The sequence below is a fragment of the Scyliorhinus torazame genome, chromosome 11, assembly GCF_047496885.1.
Source record: "Scyliorhinus torazame isolate Kashiwa2021f chromosome 11, sScyTor2.1, whole genome shotgun sequence".
In the NCBI taxonomy this organism is placed as follows: Eukaryota; Metazoa; Chordata; class Chondrichthyes; order Carcharhiniformes; family Scyliorhinidae; genus Scyliorhinus; species Scyliorhinus torazame.
This window is the reverse complement of record NC_092717.1, coordinates 1,151,167-1,176,329: the sequence shown is the minus strand read 5'-3', so window position 1 is coordinate 1,176,329 and position 25,163 is coordinate 1,151,167. Positions and strand designations below refer to the sequence as shown.

The window sequence follows — 25,163 nt, the reverse complement described above, 5'->3', positions numbered from 1 at the left end:
CGGAAGGGAGAATATCGGCAGGCCGAAAATCGGCTGCCTTGCGCAGACCCGTGACATTCTCCGCGGCAGCGGCGCCATTAACGCCCCGCCGACTTTTCTCCCTTCGGAGACTTCGGCGGGGGCGGGGGCGGGATTCACGGCGGCCAACGGCCATTCTCCGACCCGGCGGGGGGTCGGAGAATGACGCCCCAGAAGTCTCCTACTGAGCTAATCCTCTTTACGTATTCTCCTACTGTGAGCGTGGCGGGGGCTCGTGCTGCCTTTGCCATTTTCCAAACACACTTGTTAACTGGATCAAAAGAAAGGTTATGGGAGCTCATGAAATCGATCCCAAGGATATGTTCTGCTGTCTAGGGCAGATCAACTAAAACCACGGGGTGCTTGGTCACAATGTTCCCTTTCTGTATTGCTCTAGGGGCCGTGATGTGTCCCTGTTGTAAATGGCCTGTAAAGCCGCTGAGTGTAATGGTGTCTGTTGTGGGCCACGTGTCTCGCTGGAACACCATGGAGGAATTGAGTGTGGTGCGGGACCCTCCTGTGTCCCAAAGAAATTCTACGGGTTGTCCCCGAACATTGCCTGCTACTACTATGAGAAATGAGCATTTTATGTTGTTTTCACATGAATAACTCTGGCTCACAAATAATAGGGCTTGATGGGAAATAGGATGTCAAGTCGGGTTTTGTGTAAACTGCAGTGCCAAAGTTTTGTAACTGTGTACGTGACTGACCTTCGGGATGAACAGAACTTGCAATAACAAGATGCAGGTGGGGATAGGTTCCTCATTCTAAAACATAACAAGTTCCAAATGAGGAATAACTAATAAGGAAACTGCCAGCAAGGCAGAGGGCGGGGTGTGTTTAGAGATTGTATATATGAACTAATGCTGTGTCTGCTCGGTGTGCCTGCTAATGTTGACGGGCGGCACCCGTTCTTGCAAGATCGACTGAATAAAATACTTCTTCAGAATTTGGCTAAGTGTAAATTATTATCAAGTGAGCGGTGTTTCTCACACTACCGGTTTACCGGACTTGTCCCAAAGGGTGTCGCTGACCCAAGTTGGGGAGCCCGAACACCGTCAGTCGGTGCCGTTCATGTCTGCATTCTCTGAACGGGCGCTAACGCTATGGATAGGCTTTGCCTTATTCTTGTTTAGGGTGCCTGTCTGTTGGTTTCTCTGCTGCTTCTGGGGCGTGTTGCACTCTCGTGCAACGTGTCCTAGCTGTCCACAATTATAACATTCCTGAGCTTTGGGCTGGGCTTGGCTGTTCCTGCCCTCATTTACCCATGTGGGGTTCTGGTGTGCTTTAACTGGGTTCATTTCTACCTGCTCTTCATCGGGTGTTATAAATGCGGTTTTGCCTGCAATTGATTGCTCCCAAGCGCGGGACAAACTCATTTTTCATTGTGGGCCTCATCTGAGGGGTCATAATTTGCGCAAGCTTTTCGTCCTGCTTCTGTGGTATGGGAGACTAGAATTCGGGTCCATTTGGCCATATTATCTGGAAACAAATGGGCGCGTGCTAACTCTCCAAAAACTGCGGTAAAGTGAATCCACAAACGTTCAGCAAATGCTGTGGGGTGCTCGGTCTTCTTTTGCCTACACTTACTTAGGCCTTCTATGGGGTCTCCTCTGTTAAAGCCGATCGCATCTAGGATCGCTGAGTGCATCTCTTGGAGTGTGCCTCCTCCTACATTCTGTGGGTCGGGAAGGGCTGCTACGACTGCAGGGTCGAGGCTTAAAACTGTGAGCTTCACTTGCTCCTTTTCGTCCAGGCCGTACATGGTAGCCTGTTGTCTGATTTCGCAAAAAATTGGTGGGGGTTGGAAATGGGGAGGAACGGTGTAATTTTTCCACACGCGTCCCGTAATTGGCTCACGGTTAACGGGGTTGTGTAAAGGAAATCTGCTTCTCCTTCACCTGCGGCCCTGCGGTGTGTGGTCACAGGATTCATGGGGGTGTGTTCTGCCTGTTCGGTTGGGGGTTGAGGCGCTTTCCTTTTCTGGGGTTTTTCCTGCGTACATGTCCCATGTATGTATCTATGGGCAGTCTCGTTCAATTCTTGCCAATCGGGGCCGTTTTCTTGATCTAATTGGCGTCCGAATGTACTCTGAAATCCATTTTGCACGGACAGCAGAGATTGCAATTCTGCAATTTGCTTCCGACACTTTGCGTGGTCTACTGAGCTCTGCCTTTGTTCCGTCGTGGAAGTATGGAGCGCTCGTAGGGCTGCTTTTAAATCATTGCATGTTTTTGCAATTTCTCAACTTGCTGTTCTGTTTCTTGTCTTACCAAGACCGCACATTGCGTGTCCTGGTAGGCCTTATCGTATTGCGTCTGAAAACTGTTCAAATGCGCGAGACAAGACTGATGTGCCCTTTTGGCATCATCCACCTCTCTGTCCCTCACTGCTAACTGCTCTTTCAGATCTCGATTCTCTTTCTCTACCTCACTCACGTCTACCTCACTGGTTCTGCCTCTCTCCTCTATCTCGCTTCGGAGCGTCAAACAACCTCCTCTGTGCCTTGCAATTGTGCCAACCAGGACACGATTGCCATCAGCTTGCAAGCTTTCCCTAAGCTCTTCTTGTGGATCTCTGACAGGTTCTCCCACCAAGTATGTCCTATACTCCGGGGTCCTATTTCCTCATTATCACAGAATTCACTCCAAAGGGGCCATCCTTTCCCTTTGAGATATTTCCTGATCTCTTCTTCCCAAACAGGACTCTGTCCTACTCTACTGGTCGCTGCGACCTCGAATTCCTGGGGGTTCATAAGGCGTTCCATTGCCTTCATTGCCATTCTCTCTACTAGGATCTCTACCGAATTTGGAACAGGGGGTGATAAAGCAGTGATGTAAACACGGGTACGGCTTATGCTAATTTCAGGCCTACAAAACTCCCGACAGTTTTACGCAACAAAATCTCTCTGGTTTACCTTATATCCCTGTTAGTACCTATGCATTAACACACTTCCGAATCTCAGAGGCTTGATCAGTACTGTTTTGACGCTTGTGGTTTTTCTTTCTGTTCCCAATTGGATTATCAATTCAAATTTTGGGTTCTCTCTGAGCGGTTAGGCCACACTTCTAAATCGAGTTCCGTCAGATGTCGCCAGTAAATGTTGCTAACTTTTGGTTGACTCTTAATTTGGCTCTATTTAATCACGTTTGCTCTAGAGTCGCCAGGTATCTTTCGACACCGCCACAAGGTTCAGAACCGAATACTGATCAATGACTCGATACACCAGTTAGTAAGTTCAAAAGCAATGCTCATTTATTTACACACAGTCAAATCTACTCATGCATAAACTCTACAAACTAAACTACCACTATTACTAAAGCCTATACTTAGCTTTGGGCGCCCACTCAGTCAGAGGAACAATGGCCGTTGCTCGGTTCTGAGACTGCTGGGTTGAGCTGTTTACAGGGTAGCAACTAGGAGCGTCTATCTCGTAGCGTGCGTTGACTTGGGACTTACTTGGTCTGATGCAGCTGCTCGGCTGGTCTCTCTCTTCGGTGAGAGCCAAAGCCAAAGGAGGAAGATTCTCCCTTAGGTGATACCTCTTATACTGAAAAGGGCTTCGCACTCTTTTGGGTGGGCCTTGAACTTGGCCTCAACTAATTGGGTCTTTCTCAATCAGTTGTATCGATTTTCCTCCAATAGAGGGGTGGTTCCCTGATCGCTGGGGGTGTCCTGGTGACTGTCAGTCTGCTTTGTCTTAGCTTCTTCTGGCGCCGGGGAGTCTGTCCTAACATTGTGTATCTAAATGTTTCCCTTTTGTCCCCGGAGATGGCTCATTAACATGTAGATCGTTTGGTAGTTTCTGTCCTGTCTGAGCGTTTAAGGTTCTAATCAACAGACGACAGAGCTTGCACCTGCTTGTTTCTTAGCATTGTCCAATTTTCCCTGCATTCTTTGCGGGTGTCCATTTTGTAATCGGGAGGTGGCCATACCAGATGGCTACACTGTACCCCTAGATCTCTTTGTTCTCTAACTCGCCCCAACTCCCTACCATTAACTGAGTAAGCCTTGCCCTGATTTGATCTACCAAAATGCATCAGCTCACATTTATCCAAATTAAACTCCACCTGCCATTCATCAGCCCACTGGCCCAATTGGTCAAGATCCTGTTGCAATCTTATATAACCTTCTTTATTATCCACTCTGCCACCAATCTTGGTGTCATCTGCAAACTTACTAACCATGCCTCCTCCTACATTCTCATCCAAATTATTAATATATATATAACAAATAATAGTGGATCCAGCACCGGTCCGAGGCACACCACTGGTCACAGGCCTCCAGTTTGAAAAACAACCCTCCACAACCACCCTTAGGCTTCGGTCGCCAAGCCAATTTTGTATCTAATTGGCTGCCTCACCCTGGATCCCGTGAGATTTAACTTTTTGCAACAACCAACCATGCGGTACATTGTCAAAGGCCTTGTAAAAGTCCATGTAGACAACGTCAACTGCACTGCCCTAATCTACCTTCTTGGTTACCCCTTCAAAAAACTCAATCAAATTCATGAGACATGACTTTTCCCTTACAAAGTCATGCGGATTTTCCCTAAATAGCCCTTGCCTGTCTAAATGCCTGTAGATCCTGTCCCTCAGAATACCTTCTAACAATTTACCCACTACAGAAGTAAGGCTAACCGGTCTGTAGTTCCCAGCTTATCCCTACAACCCTTCTTAAACAAGGGCACAAAATTTGCTACCCTCCAATTTTCAGGCACCTCTCCTGTGGCTATCGATGATTCAAATATCTCAGCTCGGGGGCCGGCAATTTCTTCCCTAGCCTCCCACAACGTCCCACAATTTCATGAGGTCCTAGGGGATTTATCTACCTTGATGCGCTTTAATACCTCCAGCACCTTTCTCTGTAATATGTGCAGTCCTAAGCCATCACTATTTATTTCCCCAATTTTCCGAACATTCTTGCCTTTCTCAACAATAAATACTGACAAGAAATATTCATTTAGCTGGGTGCACCTAAACTATTGGATGTATTTAGCAATGTTGAATGTCGGTCAGAGGAGTCTATACGTCTACTCTATGATGAAGTGATTCCCCTCCTTTCTCCACCTGCTCCATCATCCTTGTAATTTCTCCATCACCATTACCCTCCCTGGCATCACCTTTGACCTCCCCTCCATTACCCTTCAATCTCAACCCTTCATCGACAATGTCAAGGTGCATATTCCTTACCTCCCTGAATACCCCACCCTCTCCACACTTCCATGGGTCCATGTCTGCCTCTGAGACCCACCGCCTTTTTCCGGTACAGAAGCATCCTCATCCTCCCACCTATCAACTCCCTTTGCTCTCTCTCAAACTCACCATTCCTTACTACCTTCCTTCCATGCTCACCTTCAGTTCGCTTCCCAGAGGCAGTCATTGATTCCTCAAACCCTTTCCTTGCATGTTCAGCAGGACATTCCTCCCTCCACACCTACTCCTTCGCTCCTCCAAACTCCCTTCCTTCGTCCTTCATGCATTATTACCCCCTGCTCCCTGGGCTCCAGCCCTCCAAACTCCCTTCCCAACTTCTTCATCTCCCATAACACCTAGCTCCTTTACTCTTTTATCCCTTCAAACTCCTTATTTTCTCTCCTTATTTTCTTCTCCTTTATCTCTTTTCCTGCTATTTTTTCGTGCTTATTTTTTCTAGTTTTCAATCTGCTTCCCTTACCTTCTCTCTTTTATTGCTTGTTTATTTTCCTCCGGCCTTGATAACACAGTTACAATGTGCAGATAATTATAATAATTGCTTATTGTCACAAGGAGGCTTCAATGAAGTTAGTGTGAAAAGCCCCTAGTCGCCACATTCCAGCCCCTGTTTGGGGAGGCCTGTACGGGAATTGAAGCCGCACTGCTGGCATTGTTCTGCATCGCAAGCCAGCTATTTAGCCCACTGTGCTAATTCAGCCGTATTATTGTTTGGCAGTCAGATTTGGTTTTAATTATACTTATTTTTTCAAACTTAAATTTCCAAACTTAGAGTATGATAGGATGCGAATGACATTTAAACACAACACTGGCTGGCACAACATGCTTGTGATTTTCTGGAAAATTCTAACCTGATGCTTTTTGTGTTCATACAGTTCTTTGGCTTCCTCTTCTGTCAAATGTACCATTTCTTCTGCCATAATTTGGAATCCTGCTTCACTAATCTTTGGAGAATATAATCAACAAATGCTAATTTCTTCATTTTCTAAAAATGTCTGAACTGAACAATGTTTCATAAATAAGCTTTGATATTACTTACTTGTTCTTTGATAACATTGTCATTTCCAGTAATGAGCGTATTTGGTTTTATAACCAAAACTCTAAATAACTTGTCTGCAATAAATAAAACAATAAAAAATGTAACTTCAACATCAACTGGAAATTTCTTTCAACTCAGTCACTAGTAAACAAATTGCTTGCAACTATCAACTGCACAGTAGGTTAATTAGGTGACTAGGTAGAACTATTTTGCTAGCCAGTAGCGGTTGACTCATATCTTTGGATCCAGCTACTATAAATAAAGGAGGGTCTTGCTCATGCATGAAAGAAGTAGCTTGGATTGATAAAGTACAGCTTCAATAAAGTACTGAACTTGGAAATTTAGTAAGTGAGGGAAGTTGGTACAGCAAAGGAAGAGGTGCTGCTTTCATCTTTAACAGGAGAGGCCTGAGAGAGAGATTGGACACAGTGTTGACTTCTATCTTTATTAATACCACAAGATGCGAGTATGTTCTGTGTATTGGACAAATGACTTAACTTTACTTAACTTTCAAGTGACCAGCTCTGTGCAGGTTAGATAAGGCCTTTATCAGGTTCCCCACATGTGGAGGCTAGAAGTGGTCAGGTACGTCTGGGCTGAGGCTCGTCGTTCTGGTAGCGATCGCGGGTCCTTGAACTTGGCTGCTTGAAGTGCTGCAGTTGGTGGGGCACGGTTCCAAAAGAGACAGAGCGTTGGTCGCGCAGTTCCTCTTTTCCTCCGATCTTTCTCGCTCCTTTGGGTGGTCCCAACTCGGGATCCAATGGATCGATAGGATTTTGATCACCCTAATCGATTCTGGCCAATTAGAGGCAGGTACCTTGATAGTTGGGCGGGTCCTGGTTGTTGTTGTTCCAAGACACGTATGCACTCCCAAATAAGGTGAATCAGCACCCCCGAGTCTGTTACTACTGTTATGTTTCAATCTGAGTCCCATTGTCCTGGGGAGATCTGTGATTGACCTCTAGCAGGTGCAAATTTCTGTATAGGTCTGGGTTGCGTTTGCCAAGACACACAAGTTGTGCCTTGTCTGTATCCCAGCCTGACCACAATTCCCATTATCCTTTGCGGGTGGCCATTTTAGATGGCCACAACAGTGAGACCCAATAATAATAATCTTTATTTTCACAAGTAGGCTTACATTAACAATGCAATGAAGTTACTGTGAAAAGCCCCCAGTGGCCACATTCTGGCACCTGTTCAGGTACACTGAGGGAGAATTCAGAATGTCCAATTCACCTATCAGCACATTTTTCGGGACTTGTGAAAGGAAACTGGAGCATCCGGAGGAAACCCACGCAGACACAGGGAGAACGTGCAGACTCTGCACGGACAGTGACCCAAGCCAGGAATCGAACCCGGGACCCTGGTGCTGTGAAGCTACAGTGCTAACCACTGTGCTACCATGCCCTGAGAGCTGAAGTCAAGAAGCATTAATTATACTTCCAGGTAGGTGATTGGTTGATGAGGTTAAAGTTCATTTTTTCTCTCTCTGAACAGGGTCATTAGTAAATTAGTGTGTGGTGATACACCACTGTACCTCCCTACCATTGTACATAGTATATAATAGTTGTGCGTAACGTGGCCCTGTAATACTGTGTATTGTACTGTAACTCTGCAGAGGTTCGGTCACTGGTAGGTAACCCGACCTGGCCACGGAGAGCTCCGCCTTAGCCACTCCCCCGGGAGTCAGTATAAGAACCTCTTCTGGGACAGCCCCCATTCTTTCTGGGGTCGTCTGTGTCGGGTAAGCCTCCCATGTAGTATATTAAAGCCTGAGTTAAAGTCTCACATGTCTTTGTGGTTCTTGACGCTTAGCGCATCAATTTAATATACTTGTGCGTTGGCATCCGTGACATCGCTTCCATCCTGGCTCCTGTCCCCGCGAGACGTCCTGCTCCGCAAGCACGTGCGGACCTCTAAGGCGGAGCCCCTGGTGGAGAGAGTCCGTCTCCTCCACGCCAACCCACAGTACGCGTACATAGCGTACCCCGACGGGCGTGAGGAGACCGTCTCCATCAAGGACTTGGCCCCCTCTGGGACCCCTGCCGCCCTCGCCCCGCAACCTCCACCCCACTCCCTCTCTGCTCCCGTCGATCCCTCGGCCTGTTACTACTCCGTGCCAGCCGCTGTCATCCCGCAGTTTCGCCTCGAGCCAGCCGAAGCGGTGGGGGAAGTCATGCCGCCTCGCGAACCAGCACCACCGACCGCACGGATACCGCCGGACACTACCTCAGCGCCGCAGCTCCGACGTTCAAAGAGATCGACCAAACCCATCGTTCGTCTCGACCTTTGACGACACGGAACCTCCTGATGGACTCTGTTCACTGCTCCAAATTTTCACCCCGGACTTCCTTCTAAACAAGGGGTGAATGTGGTGATACACCACTGTACCTCCCTACCATTGTACATAGTATATAATAGTTGTGCGTAACGTGGCCCTGTAATACTGTGTATTGTACTGTAACTCTGCAGAGGTTCGGTCACTGGTAGGTAACCCGACCTGGCCACGGAGAGCTCCGCCTTAGCCACTCCCCCGGGAGTCAGTATAAGAACCTCTTCTGGGACAGCCCCCATTCTTTCTGGGGTCGTCTGTGTCGGGTAAGCCTCCCATGTAGTATATTAAAGCCTGAGTTAAAGTCTCACATGTCTTTGTGGTTCTTGACGCTTAGCGCATCATAGTGCTAAGGAGCTATAGGTACTGCAGTACCTTTATAGCTCAATTAGTTAAACTACTTAATATAACTACAAATAATTGTTCAGTGATTTCTAAACTTGAAGTGCTAATTAGTTAAACCAAAATACAATAAAGATGCCATGGCAGGTGATTTTGCAGCTGTAGCTTGTTGGTTCCACAGCAATCACATCTTCAGTAAACATTTGCAGCTTGAGGAATTTTGCCTCAGTTGATAGGCTGGAGTCAGAGCTTTGAGCACTGATGCATCGGGGAGAGGGAAAGGCCCAGTCCCAGGAGACAGTCACACTCTAGGTTTGGTTAGTTACTTAAGACTTGACCTGGGTTCAGAGACGGAGGGTGTAATTATGAGTGAGGCAGGTATGGATCCAGAAGGTAGTCCTGGAGCAGCCTCAGCCTTTGCATTTTTCCAACAGGTTTGAGATTCTTGCAGCCTGTGTGGATGAAAGTGTATTGGTGATGTCAAGGAGATTTTTCCTTCATGTTGGTTCTCACCACTCACTGCAGGCCCAATCTGGTAGATGTCTCCTTCAGGTCTTCAGTGATATTACTGAACTATTCATGGTGATGGAGATGTTCCCACCCAGAAGTACATTTTGTACACTAACTACCCTCAATGCCACTTTCAAATGATGCCCAATGTGGAGCAGTATTCATTCATCATTTCAGGTAGAGTGGTAGGTGGTTAGCAGAAGGTTTCCTTGTCCGTGTTTGGGCTGATGCCATGGAAATTCATGGGTCGGGAGTCAATGTTGAGTACTTCTAAGGCCACTCCCTCCTGAGTGTCTACTACTGTGCCACCACTACTGTGGTAAAGGACATTGAAATATGGTGAGTGTTATGACCCCCAAAGGGGCTTGAACCTGCATAGTATTAAATTCCCCTCCTACAGGTGATATGGGGACGGAGTTTCCACGTAATTGGAGGCTCTCCACAGGATATAAACCTTGGCCTGGGAGCAGGTCGGAGAAGAGGACACTGAGGGAGAGTGGAGAGAGAGAGTATTGTGTTGAGAAGTAGTAGAATAAACCTAGTTGTATCCTGTCTGCCTGGCTATGTGTGGAGTCCTTACCTTCAGTCACATCACTGGTGATGAGGATTAAGTGGAGCTGCTGCAACCACAGGACTCTGCGTCTCCGGCCTACCTTAGTGGGGCTTGGAGTGGCCTCCGCCGCAGACAAACCAATCACGCTCATCGGCAAGCTTGAAATCTTTGACGCCGATACTGACGATTGGGCCCAGTAAATGGAAAGGGTGCAACTGGTTTTTTGAACTAATGCCATCGCGAACAGCGAGTGTCGGACCGTGACTTTGCTAACCACTGTTGGTGGCCCTACTTACATTTTGATTAAGAACCTTTCTTACCCGGACAAGCCTGAAAAACTAGCATTCGATATGTTGGTTGATCTGGTCAGCCGTCACCTGAACGTCACCTGAATCTGCAGCCCCCTATCATTGTCCGCCGGTCCCGGATTCATACAGCTTCACAGGCCCGACGGAATCAAACGGGGAGCATTTGGTGCACCAACGGTCTCGCCGCCACCTACAGGTTCCGAGCCTCCCTGACTGAATCCCTAAAAGACCGCTTCCTATGTGGGTTGCAGGAACGGGAGACGCAGCGGAAGCTGCTGATGGAGTTGCCCCTAACTCTCCAGCGGGTACTTTCCCAGGAGAGTGCCGAACCCGGGCTCCAGGGCATGGCAGTCCTCAACATCGGACGCCGGCGGAACCGGCGGCTACGAAAAAATGAGCAATCGGTTTCATCACATAGTGGGGGCCATCGCAGGTCACAAAATCACCACTGAGACCTGCCTCAAAGCAACCCAGTTCCTTCTTCCAAATCACTTGTGTTGTGTGCCAACGGTATCTGGATGGAATCACCTTCACTGTTGATGCTACCAGCAAGATTCACTGCATTTAGGATTTCCTAATGCAGCACGCTTGTTTCCAGTCTCAATCTGACACTCTGGCCGGAACTCTCTGGCCCTTCATGCGAGCGGGATATTCCCGATGATGAGGAGTGTCATCAACGGGACTGGCCCATGGCGGGCCACCTCAGCCAAACATGCGTGGGCTGCACGGTAAATCTCACCCTCTGACAAATTTTGGGAAAAGTCCACCCTAAGTGTTTCTCAATTTCATCATAAAAGTTTTGATTAAATTTTTAAACCATTCAACCTAGTCCTTGACACCCCAATTATTGGAAATAGTTTCTCACAATCTACCCTATTTGTTCCCCTTAATATCATGACTATTTTGAAAAGCAAAATATTGTGGGTGCTGTAAACATGAAATATAAACGAGAAAATGCTTAAAAAATAGTCAGCAGCATTTGATAACCCTTCGGGTCACTGCCATTTTACCTATTTATTATTTGTGTATATAAACAACATTTGGATTCCCTCTTATTTAATTGCTGGTTTATTCTCATTCTTGCGATGTTTAAAATAATCAAGAATACAGAGATTCTCTGGGAAAAGTCCATCAGATTAACAGATCAATAGATTTTAATTGATATCATGGAACATGGACACATGGCAGGTAAATCAACTTGTGGCACAGATCAGCCGAGACTGTCAATATTTTGAAAACTAAAGTCTGATTTATTTTTTTTACGGATATATGGGCCTGCAGTGCGAGAAACATCCCGTTATTCAATGGTACTTTGCCGTTCTTTTTGGCCTCAGGTAAATTCTCTCTGCCGAGGCCGCACTCAGAGGGATTACCTGTTGGAAAGGCTCAACAGCTGGAAAGGCAGATCAGAGCGCCATTTTGGAAGGCTGTCCCGATCCCCCCCTCCCCCACCCCCCTCCCCCGCTTTTTGAGGCAATGCCAGGGTTCCAGGATGCCCGGTTGACAGTGCCAAGGTGCCAGAGGGAGTGCCAGAGTGCCACCCTGCCCTGTCCCCAATCACCCCAGGGCGTCCAATGGCCTAGGAGACCCCCACTGGTGACGTAAGGCTAATTTAAATATTCAGATCTGGATCTCGCCTAGCGAGAGCAAGATCCAGATTGCGACACCTTGTGAGATTCACTGTTTTGAACGTCACAAATCACGTGAGTGTCCTCTCACGAGATTCAACGGCCTTGTCCTGACACCAAATCGGGTGCAACAAGGCCACTGAATCACACCCATGTTATTTCTGAAGTATCACTCACCAACTTGTTTGGATATTGCCGCTTGCATAAAATCTTCCATTTCATCTTCCACATCATATAACTGAATTGTTTCGACCTGGTTAAAAATAAAAGGCATTTAATCCAATAACAAAATTCAAGAAGCCTTGACCATACTAAATCTCGTCAGTCTCCTAGGTTTGGTTGGGTGCATCTGGTAACATGAAAATTTCATGATGTGTAAAGTCCTCACCTCTATGGTAAATTATACCATAGGGGGAATTTTGGAATCGTGACAGGCTGGGACTTTAAATTTGGTGTGATTGTAAAGTCAGTTTCCCGCCGGCAGGAAATTTGTTCGAAATTTTCTTCCGTCATTGACAGCAGGTTAAAAGCAAATTGAGTTTCCCACTGATCTCCGGTGAGAACGACAGATAGAACAGCGAGAAGATATATAGTTTTTTGAAGAATAAAGGGATTAAGGGTTATGGTGTTCGGGCCGGAAAGTGGAGCTGAGTCCACAAAAGATCAGCCATGATCTCATTGAATGGTGGAGCAAGCTCGAGGGGCCAGATGGCCTACTCCTGCTCCTAGTTCTCATGACATTTACATCCATTTATCCTCGGCTTTTGTGTACCAAATGACATAATCTGGTGCTTGAGTTTTTCTTATATATTTTCTGTATGCTCAAATGCTACTCTAATTCCATAATCAGAACATATGAATTCAACATATGAATTCAACTAAACATCTTAAAAGCTAAACAATGTATTTTTGTAACTAGAATAAGTTGATAATACTTACTTCTTGTCGTTCAACTCCTTTCTCATAGAATTCAATTTCATTTTCCAAAAATGCAACTATTTTTTTGTTAATAACCGGTGCATTGACACCCTTTACGTAATCAGCAATCTTACCAGCCTGAGAAGAAGAAATTTCATTTAGAATTTGAGAATTCTGTATTTTGCTTTCAGTATTCCTCCTGTTATGCGTGAGGCGTTTTCAGAACCCCAAAATGTATCATGGAGTTCAACCAACCTCCCCCTTTAATGTATTTGTTGCTTTTCCTAGCACACGGCTTGCTCCCTAGGTGTGGGATTACAATTATGGACACGTGGATTTTTAAACACAAAACAATGTTTATTCCATTAACTCAACTTAACATCTTAACTAAACATTGGATCTCTTAACACCCCTTACTTCAAAGATAACTTCGAAAATATTACAACAGTAAATAATTCCTCAAAATGTTCCTCAAACTTCCAAGAGACTTAACACCTTTAAACAGAATCACATCAGGTTAAAGGCTTTACTATTATGAGTTTAAATCACCCAAATGATCCAGAGATAGTCTTTCATGACAGAGATCACAGCAAATCCAGCTCACTGCAAAACACAGACACTCCCCAAGCTCTTTTCCTCTAAACTGAAACTTCAAAATGGCTGACCTGAGCTCAGCTCCCCCCACTCTCTGACATCACTGTTTTCTTAAAGGTACATTGCTTAAACATCCATGTCTTAAAGGTACTCTCACAGGACACCTCACCCCAAGAAAAAAAAATAAACCATCAACTTCAAGATAGTTTCATTTTTCACTTTTGCACCATCCACTAAGAAATGTACACAGTAAATATACCTTTTCGTTTTTAAAAAAAAAACAACACACGGAAACAGGTATAATAATCTAGTCCATTTTTCTTTGTTCTTCTTCCTCCAACCGAAATCCTTCTCGATTGACAGTCTCTTTGAACAAAATCTCTGCACGATCCATCCATTCCTCTACTCCTCGGCATTTCCCTTTAGAATCAGATACTTTAGTTCAATCTGACCACAGAGCCCCTTGCAATTCTCCAATACAGGAGCATTGATGATCACAGCTTTCAGGCAGTCAAATGCCTGTTGAAAGTCTGCTGTCCCTTGAAATTTTTGACGTTTCTTTAGCATGTCCATCAGTGGAGTAATCACGCCACAAAACCTTTGCACAAATGTTCGATCGAATCCACTCATGCTAAGAAATCGCATTATTTCCCTTCGTCTTGAGGGTATCGGAAACTCCGCAAGGAAAGTGATTCGGACTTCACCAAATTCACTTTCGGCTAGGTTCATCACCAAACCTGCCGCCTGAAGTCAATTGAAGAACTCCATACGATGTTTAAAATGTTCTTTCCATGTTTGGAAGTTGAAAATAAAAGCAGATTGTCCCACTTTCTCAATGCAATCCTTCAAACGTGGGATAGGGTAAGAGTCCGTTCTTGTAACTGCATTCACCTTTCGCTAGTCCACACTCAACCGTTGGGTACCGTCTGGTTTAGGTACCATCACTATGGGTGAGCTCCACTGGCTGCAACCCACTTCAATTATGCCATTTTTAAGCATACTCTCAATCTCTCTGTTAACCTGTGCCAATTTTAAAGGATTAAGTCTATATGGATGTTGTTTGATAGGAACAGCAATTCCCACATCTACATCGTGTATAGCCATTTTAGTACTTCCCAATTTATCTCTACAAACTTGCCCATGTGATATCAATAACTCTTTCAGGTCAGTTTGTTTTTCCTCTGGAAGGTAACTTAACAATTCATCCCAATTTTTAAGAACATCCTCATTATCCAATGTAATTTGAGGTATGTCAAATTCACAGTCATCTGGATTTGGTTCGTCACTTTGGAGTTAGAATCATTAAAACCTCCTTTTTCTCTCCTTCCCATTCAAAGTACCTTTTAAGCATATTCACATTACACACTTGCTGAGTCTTCCTTCTATCTGGTGTTTTTAACCACATAATTCACCTCACTTAATTTCCTTTCAATCTGATAAGCTCCAAAAAGACTGGCTTTTAAAGGTTCACCTACCACTGGTAACAATACTAAAACTTTATCTCCACTGGCAAAACTACGAACTTTGGATTTCTTGTCCGCGACCCGTTTCATCACATTTAGTGCAACTTTCAAATGTTATCTAGCCAATTCACCTGTTCTATTTAATCGTTCCCTAAAATTTGGCATGTAATCCAATAGTGTAATTTCCGATTTCTCACCCACCAATTTTTCCTTAATCAATTTAAGTGGTCCTCCAACCTCATGACCAAAAATGAATTCAAAAGGACTAAATTTGGTAGACTCATTAGGTGCATCCCTAATTGCAAACAATACGAATGGGATTCTTTTATCCCAATCCTCTGGATAATCTTGACAATACGCCCTCAACATTGTCTTTAATGTCTGATGCCACCTTTCTAACGCTCCCTGTGATTCTGGATGGAACGCAGTTGATTTAAATTGTTTTATTCCTAAGCTATCCATAACTTTTTTGAATAACTTTGAAGTAAAATTTGATCCTTGAACCGATTGAATTTCTGTGGGTTGTCCATATCTAGTAAAGAATTCAAGTAACTCCTTCACAATCCTTTTAGCTGTAATATTACGTACTGGAATGGCCTCTGGAAACCTAGTAGACACATCCATTATAGTCAAAAGATATTGATGCCCACTTTTTGTTTTAGGAAGCGGTCCTACACAATCAATTATGACCCTCGTAAAAGGTTTCTCAAATGCTGGAATGGGTATTAAGGGTGCTGGTTTTATCACTGCTTGAGGTTTCCCTATCACTTGACATGTGTGACATGATTGACAAAATTTAACTACATCTTTATGTAGTCCGGGCCAATAAAAATGTTTCTAGATTTTAGCTTGAGTTTTCCTTATTCCCAAATGACCTCCCACTGGTAGCAACTCGCAACACCTCCTTTCTATACCCTACCGGCAATACTACTTGATGAACTTCTGCCCACTTTTCACCCGCCTGCATATGTACAGGTCTCCATTTTCTCATCAAGACATCATTTTTACGGTAATAACACTCTGGTATACTCTCAGATTCCTCTTCCGTATATGCTTTCTGATATATCCGTTTTATTTCTACATCTTTCTGTTGTAACTCCGCCAATTTTCCTGAACTAAAAATATCCACCTCATCCTCCACCTGTTCTTGTTCTTTTTCAACCACCTGATCAAAAATCGTTTCTGATAATTGCACTTCAACTTCATCTTCACTCTTTGATTTCTCCTCTTGTCTTAACCTGTGACTTTGCGACCTTGTTATTACACAATCCGGAAAAATCCCAGGATATTCGTCCTTCAACCCTTCAGTTGTCTGATTTTCCACTGGCTTATCAACCACAGTAGACATCACTCCCACCTGCAATCCAGTTATATCATTACCCAAGATAAACTGTATTCCTGGACAAGATAGTTTATCTGTTACTCCTACTACCACTTCACCACTCTTCACTGGACTTTCCAACCTTACTTTATATAATGGAACGCTACTCCTCTCACCCTAAATTCCACATATCACCACCTTTTCTGGCAACATTCTTCCCAAACTACATAATTCCTCATCTCTTACCATTAAAGATTGACTAGCCCCTGGATCTCTTAAAATTGTGACTTCTTTACCTGCTCCTCCTGATACACATGAGTAAACTTTACCCACACAAGTAAATTCTTTAAATACATTTGGCACCTTCTTAACAATTACTTCTTGAACAGGCTGTACAATCGTTTGCACCCCCTTCGCTTCCCTTGGGCTTTCCTTTACCACTCTAACAAACCCCACTGTCTTATCCTGTTTTACCACATCAGCCTCCCCAGTGCTTTCCTTCAGCCACCAACACTGTGACTTTACATGGCCAAGTTTATTACAGTGAAAACATCTGAAACTTTTCATTTCTTTTCCACCTTCCTGGATTTCTTTTTAAATCTGAGGTACACTCTCTTTATTGTCTCCCATCAGATCACCTTTACCTTTACCACTTGAGTATTTCTCATGTCCCCAGTTTCTATCCCTCACCGGCTGAAACTGGTGTCGGAAACCAATCTTTGATTTATGAACTAATTCATAATCACCTGCCATTTCCGCTGCTAATCTCGCAGTTTTAACCCTCTGTTCTTCCACATGAGTTCTCACGACATCAGGAATTGAATTTTTAAACTCCTCCAAAAGTATAATTTCTCTGAGAGCTTCATACGTTTGGTCTATTTTCAAAGCCCTTATCCACCTATCAAAATTACTCTGTTTGAGCCTTTCAAACTCCATGTATGTTCGACCAAATTCTTTCCTTAAATTTCTGAACCTTTGTCCGTAAGCTTCAGGCACTAGCTCATATGCACTTAAGATGGATTTCTTCACCTCCTCATACATTCCATATACCTCCTCCGGTAGTGATGCAAACACTTCACTAGCCCTACCTACCAGCTTTGTTTGAATCAGTAATACCCACATGTCCTGTGGCCATTGCATTTGTTTAGCTACCTTCTCAAATGAAATGAAAAAGGCTTCTACCTCCTTCTCGTCAAACCTTGGCAATACTTGGACATATTTAAATAGATCCCCACCACGTCTTCGATGATGATGCTCTGTCCTATTATCCTCATCCATCTCCTCTAACTGTACGTGTCCCTTTGCGTCTGCCAATTTTAACTGATTTTCATGTTTCAGAGCCATTTTCCGAAGTTCAAACTCTCTCTCTTTTTCCCTTTCCTCTCTATCTCTTTCTTTGTTTCTTTCTTCTCTCTCCTTTTCTTTTTCCTCTCTATCTCTTTCTCTTTCTTTTTCCGCTCGCTTTAAATCTTTCTCATGTTCCATTTGTTTAATTTGCAACTGAATTTTTGCCATTTCCCCTGAGTCAAACTCTATCTCAGGCAACTTTAAATGCTTAACCACCGCCATAATTACCTCACCTTTTTGCATTTTGTCAGGTAATGTTAACTACAATATTTTTACCAGACCCAACAGTCTGCTTTTCATCTCTGTCCGTAAAGTACTACGTGAGACAGTCTCCACCTCCAAAAACTTCTGAGCCTCTGAAAGAGCCATTGTCCACAACACACTCCCCACTTAAACTAAAATACCACACCGGAAAAGCAACAATCCTTCACTGTCTTTAAGTTCACAAAAGCCCATCCAATAGATAGACTTTTATCCCCCTTGAGCCCCCAATTGTTATGGGCGAGGCATTTTCAGAACCCCAAAATGTACCATGGCGTTCAACCAACCTCCCCCTCTAATGTATTTGTTGCTTTTCCTAGCACACGGCTTGTTGCCTAGGTGTGGGATTACAATTATGGACACGTGGGTTTTTAAACACAAAACAAAGTTTATTCCATTAACTCAACTTAACATCTCAAAGAAACATTGGATCTCTTAACACCCCTTACTTCAAAGATAACTCCGAAAATATTACAACAGTAAATAATTCCTCAAAATGTTCCTTCAAACTTCCAAGAGTCTTAACACCTTTAAACAGAATCACATCAGGTTAAAGGCTTTACTATTATGAGTTTAAATCACCCAAATGATCCAGAGATAGTCTTTCATGGCAGAGATCACAGCAAATCCAGCTCACTGCAAAACACAGACACTCCCCAAGCTCTTTTCCTCTAAACTGAAACTTCAAAATGGCTGACCTGAGCTCCGCTCCACCCACTCTCTGGCATCACTGTTTTCTTAAAGGTACATTGCTTAAACATCCATGTCTTAAAGGTACTCTCACATGACACTCCATATATTTAACTCACCACAATGAATATGAAGGCAGGTTCACACTTTCCTTCAAATCCTTTTAACAAAGGAATGAGGCTTGATTCAACCTGGAAATAAAATTAAGTTACAACAAATAACACCTGTGTTGAATGCATTTTTCAAAATAATCTGCTTTATACTTCACAAATACTCACTGTATGAAAATGTAACAGTTCATCTCCAAAATCCATTTTCAATTTTCTGAACACACCTGCGATTGATTTACATGGTCCACACCAGCCTTGATGAATATCCACGACTGAAATATTGTACATTAAGTAGCCATTTATTTCCAGAACAACTTTATTGTTAATGTTAGAATATTTGGTGAAATAACAATGCATAATCATTACTATCACTTTTAATCTAGTGATAATTTGTAAGCCATAATGCACAATAGCTGTGATAAATTAAAAGTAAATGTTATGTTACAAGAGTATAATGGCTCAATAATCCCATCCGACAATAAGACCATAAGACATAGGAACAGAATTAGGCCACTAGGCCCATCAAGTCTGCTCCGCCATTCAATCATGGCTGATATTTTCTCATCCCCATTCTCCTGCCTTCTCCCCATAACCCCTGATCCCTTATTAATCAAGAACCTATCCATCTCAGTCTTAAAGGCAGCCTTGACCGCCACAGCCTTCTGCGGCAAAGAGTTCCACAGATTCACCACCCTCTAGCTGAAGAAATTCTTCCTCATCTCTGTTTTAATATTGTTTTTGTGAATCTATTTGAGACAGTTTACCTTACAGATAATGTCCCAGATACTACCATCATCATTCCTGTGTATGTCCTGTCTCACTACCAGGACAGACTCAGCAGAGGTGGCAGCACAGTGGTATACAGTCGGGAGGGAGTTTCCCTAGCAGTTCTCAACATCGACTCTGGGCCCCATGAAGTCTTATGGCACCAGGTCAAACATGGGAAAGGAAACGTCCTGTTGATTACCACATACCATTCCCCCTCTCAACTGATGAATCATAAGAACATATGAACTAGGAGCAGGAGTAGGCCATCTGGCCCCTCGAGCCTGCTCCGCCATTCAATGAGATCATGGCTGATCTTTTGTGGACTCAGCTCCACTTTCCGGCCCGAACACCATAACCCTTAATCCCTTTATTCTTCAAAAAACTATCTATCTTTATCTTAAAAACATTTAATGAAGGAGCCTCCACTGCTTCACTGGGCAAGGAATTCCATAGATTCACAACCCTTTGGGTGAAGAAGTTCCTCCTAAACTCAGTCCTAAATCTACTTCCCCTTATTTTGAGGCTATGCCCCCTAGTTCTGCTTTCACCCGCCAGTGGAAACAACCTGCCCGCATCTATCCTATCTACTCCCTTCATAATCTTATATGTTTCTATAAGATCCCCCCCTCATCCTTCTAAATTCCAACGAGTACAGTCCCAGTCCACTCAACCTCTCCTCGTAATCCAATCCCTTCAGCTCTGGGATTAACCTAGTGAATCTCCTCTGCACACCCTCCAGTGCCAGTACGTCCTTTCTCAAGTAAGGAGACCAAAACTGAACACAATACTCCAGGTGTGGCCTCACTAACACCTTATACAATGGCAGCATAACCTCCCTAGTCTTAAACTCCATGCCTCTAGCAATGAAGGACAAAATTCCATTTGCATTCTTAATCACCTGTTGCACCTGAAAACCAACTTTTTGCGACTCATGCACTAGCACACCCAGGTCTCTCTGCACAGCAGCATGTTTTAATATTTTATCATTTAAATAATAATCCCTTTTGCTGTTATTCCTACCAAAATGGATAACCTCACATTTGTCAACATTGCATTCCATCTGCCAGACCATAGCCCAATCACTTCGCCTATCCAAATCCCTCTGCAGACTTCCAATATCCTCTGCACTTTTTGCTTTACCACTTATCTTAGTGTCGTCTGCAAACTTGGACACATTGCCCTTGGTCCCCAACTCCAAATCATCTATGTAAATTGTGAACAGTTGTGGGCCCAACACTGATCCCTGAGGGACACCACTAGCTACTGATTGCCAACCAGAGAAACACCCATTAATCCCCACTCTTTGCTTTCTATTAATTAACCAATCCTCTATCCATGCTACTACTTTCCCCTTAATGCCATGCATCTTTACCTTATGCAACAACCTTTTGTGTGGCACTTTGTCAAAGGCTTTCTGGAAATCCAGATATACCACATCCATTGGCTCCCCGTTATCTACCGCACTGTTAATGTCCTCGAAAAATTCCACTAAATTAGTTAGGCACGACCTGCCCTTTATGAACCCATGCTGCGTCTGCCCAATGGGACAATTTCCATCCAGATGCCACGCTATTTCTTCCTTGATGATAGATTCCAGCATCTTCCCTACTACCGAAGTTAAGCTCACTGGCCTATAATTACCCGCTTTATGCCTACCTCCTTTTTTAAACAGTGGTGTCACGTTTGCTAATTTCCAATCCGCCGGGACCACCCCAGAGTCTAGTGAATTTTGGTAAATTATCACTAGTGCATTTGCAATTTCCCTAGCCATCTCTTTTAGCACTCTGGGATGCATTCCATCAGGTCCAGGAGACTTGTCTACCTTCAGCCCCATTAGCTTGCCCATCACTACCTCCTTGGTGATAACAATCCTCTCAAGGTCCTCACCTGTCATAGCCTCATTTCCATCAGTCACTGGCATGTTATTTGTGTCTTCCACTGTGAAGACCGACCCAAAAAACCTGTTCAGTTCCTCAGCCATTTCCTCATCTCCCACTATTAAATTTCCCTTCACATCCTCTAAAGGACCAATATTTACCTTAGCCACTCTTTTTTGTTTTATGTATTTGTAGAAACTTTTACTATCTGTTTTTATATTCTGAGCAAGTTTACTCTCATAATCTATCTTACTCTTCTTTATAGCTTTTTTAGTAGCTTTCTGTTGCCCCCTAAAGATTTCCCAGTCCTCTAGTCTCCCACTGATCTTTGCTACTTTGTATGTTTTTTCCTTCAATTTGATACTCTCCCTTATTTCCTTAGATATCCACGGTCGATTTTCCCTCTTTTTACCGTCCTTCCTTTTTGTTGGTATAAACCTTTGCTGAGCACTGTGAAAAATCACTTGGAAGGTTCTCCACTGTTCCTCAACTGTTTCACTATAAAGTCTTTGCTCCCAGTCTACATTAGCTAGTTCTTCTCTCATCCCATTGTAATCTCCTTTGTTTAAGCACAAAACACTAGTGCTTGATTTTACCTTCTCACCCTCCATCTGTATTTTAAATTCCACCATATTGTGATCGCTCCTTCCGAGAGGATCCCTAACTATGTCCCTAACTAAATCCTGTCTCATTACACAGGACCAGATCTAGGACCGCTTGTTCCCTCGTAGGTTCCATTACATACTGTTCTAGGAAACTATCGCGGATACATTCTATAAACTCCTCCTCAAGGCTGCCTTGACCGACCTGGTTAAACCAATCAACATGTAGATTAAAATCCCCCATGATAACTGCTGTACCATTTTTACATGCATCTGTTATTTCTTTGTTTATTGCCTGCCCCACCATAATGTTACTATTTGGTGGCCTATAGATTACTCTTATCAGTGACTTTTTCGCCTTACTATTCCTGATTTCCACCCAAATGGATTCAACCTTATCCTCCATAGCACCGATGTCACCCTTACTGTTGGCCGGATGTCATCCTTAAATAACAGCGCTACACCACCTCCCTTACCATCCACTCTGTCCTTCCGAAAAGTTTGATACCCTCGGATATTTAACTCCCAGTCGTGACCATCCTTTAACCATGTTTCAGTAATGGCCACTAAATCATAGTCATTCACGATGATTTGCGCCATTAACTCATTTACTTTATTCCGAATACTAACTTACCTTATTCCGAATCGCTAACTTCTGCATGTTGAAGACCACTTGCAGGAAGCACTGGGCGTGGAAAGGACACATAATGTGCTCTGGCTGGAAAACTTGAAAGTCTATCAGCAAGAGTGGCTCAGTGGTACCATCACAGACAGAGCTGGCTGGAGATTAAAGGGCATAGCTGCTAGCCTGGGACGATAGCTGGTGATGAGGGAACCAACAAGAAGGATAACCGTACTTGACTTCGCTCTCAGTAATCTGCGGCTGCAGATGCATCTGTCCATGACAGTAGAAGTGGCCACTGCACAGTCCTTGTGGAGACAAAGCCCCTTCTGCACATTGAGGATTCGCTCCATCACCTCCCACAAATAGTCCCACTCCACCCAGTTGAAGGCATTCTCTACTATCTCCAAAGGTCGTCCCACCGGGGGCATCATTATAACATTTAACAACCGCCTGATGTTAGCCGACAGATGCCTCCCCTTTACCATAGAATTTACAGTGCAGAAGGAGGCCATTCGGCCCATCGAGTCTGCACCGGCTCTTGGAAAGAGCACCCTACCCAAAGTCAACACCTCCACCATAACCCCACCCAACACTAAGGGCAATTTTGGACACTATGGGCAATTTATCATGGCCAATCCACCTAACCCGCACATCTTTGGACTGTGGGAGGAAACCCACGCACACACGGGGAGTTTGTGCAGACTCTGCACAGACAGTGACCCAAGCCGGAATCGAACCTGGGACCCTGGAGCTGTGAAGCAATTGTGCTATCCACAATGCTACCGTGCTGCCTGTCTTATCCTCCCCTATCACCCCCAGCTCACAGTCTTCAATACGTGAGGCCAGGATCTTGGCCAGCAACTTAGCTTCCACGTTTAGTAATTGGCTGGTAAGACATACACTGCTCCGGATCCTTATCCCTCTTTAAAATTAAGGCGATCAAGGCCTGCGATAACGTAGGGGGGAGCACCCCCTTCCCCTTATTGAACATCCTTACCAGCAGGGGCCCCATGTCCCCTGAAAACCTTTTATAAAATACCACCGGGAATCTTTCCGGGCCCAGGGCCTTCCCCGCCTGCACCAGCCCCATACCATCCTGTACCTCTACCAGCTCAATGGGGGCTCCCAGTCCCGCCACCAGATCCTCCTCCACCTTAGGGAACTCCAGCCCACCCAAGGAACGCCTCATTACCTCCACCCCGGCTTCTCCCTCGCCGCCTCCTGCTTCCTCAGTAAGTGAGCCAACATCCTACAGGCCTTTTCCCCGTCCTCAACTGCCCTACCGCCTTACCCATGGATATTAGTCCAAACTCCATCTGGAGTTTCTGCTGCTCCCTCAACAACCCCGCTTCCAGGACCTCTGAATATCTCCTATCCACCTGCAGAATCTCATCCACTAACCACGCCATCTCATCCCGCTCCATCTTTTCTCTGTGCATCCGTATTGAAATAAAGTCCCCCTCACCACTGCCTTCTGCGCCTCCCCAACTGCTCCACATATCCCCAAAAAGCAGCCCTCATCCGCTCACAAACGTCCTCATCTGCCAACAGTCCCACATCAAACCAGCACTGCTGGCACTGCCCCTGCCCACCGCCCCTACCTCCACTGCGGACACCCCTCTCTGATTCACCTGCAAGTCCACCCAATGCAGCCCGTGGTCCAAAACCACAGTCGCTGAGTACTGTGAGCCGACCACCTCCGCCAACAAAGTCCTGACAATCACAAAATAGTCGATCCGGGCATATGCCCAATGTACATGGGAGAAAAACGGAAATTCCTTCGGCCTCGGCCTACCAAACCTCCACGGGTCGACTCCTCCCATGCGTTCCATAAACCCTTTCAATTCCCTCGCCACCGCTGATACCCTCCCCAACCTCTGACTCGACCGATCCAATTTTGGCTCAAGAACTGTGTAAAAATCTACCCCCCCCCCCCATTATCAGCAAGTGTGAGTCCAGGTCCGGGGTCTTCCCCAGCACCCACCTCATAAACTCTACATCATCCCAGTTTGGGACGTAAACATTCACCAACACCACCGGTATCCTTTCCAATTTCCCACTCACCATAACGAACCTACCCCCGGAGTCTGCCACTATGCTCCCCACCTCAAATGCTACCCGTTTATTAATCAAGACCGCCAGCCCCCTTGTCTTAATATCTAATCCTGAATGAAAGGCCTGACCTACCCACCTTTTCCTTAGCCTGGTTTGATCCCCAATCTTTGGTGCGTTTCCTGCAGGAATGTCACATCGGCCCTTAAGCTTCTCAAATGAACAAACACGTGGGACCTCTTGACCGGCCCATTCAACCATCTCACTTTCCATGTGATTAGCTTGGCCGGGGGACTCCCCGTTTCCCCCCACCCCCCTCCCCGGCCGATCAACCATAGCCCTTCCTGGACCAGCCTCCAGCCCGTATCCCACCAGGCCCGCCCTCGGATGCCCACCTTCATCAACCCCCCCCATACCATATTTCAAAAGCTCCTCCCCCTGACAGCAGTCGCCCCCCCCACCCCCCCCCCCCCCCACACACACAGAGCACACAATCCCAAACCCCATCAACACATTAACCAGCTACTCACCCTCCAATGCGCTTCCGTGAACTAGCCCACCCAGCTAGCCTGGCAGCCCCCACCCATGGCGC

General features: G+C 45.0%; 1 protein-coding gene across 1 annotated transcript in view; it reads right to left on the bottom strand.

Annotated features, from left to right (window-relative positions):
• LOC140386076 (thioredoxin domain-containing protein 6-like) overlaps positions 1–23,814 on the bottom strand; it is a 203,381-nt gene extending 179,567 nt beyond the window's left edge. The window contains exons 1-7 of the mRNA XM_072468653.1: positions 23,811–23,814; positions 18,816–19,060; positions 18,657–18,728; positions 12,883–12,999; positions 12,121–12,196; positions 6,271–6,344; positions 6,083–6,175 (exon numbers count right to left, since the gene is read on the bottom strand). Coding sequence (XP_072324754.1) covers positions 6,083–6,175; positions 6,271–6,344; positions 12,121–12,196; positions 12,883–12,999; positions 18,657–18,728; positions 18,816–19,060; positions 23,811–23,814 — 681 coding nt within the window. The remainder of the gene's footprint in view (positions 1–6,082; positions 6,176–6,270; positions 6,345–12,120; positions 12,197–12,882; positions 13,000–18,656; positions 18,729–18,815; positions 19,061–23,810) is intronic.
• Between the last annotated feature and the right edge of the window lie 1,349 nt (positions 23,815–25,163).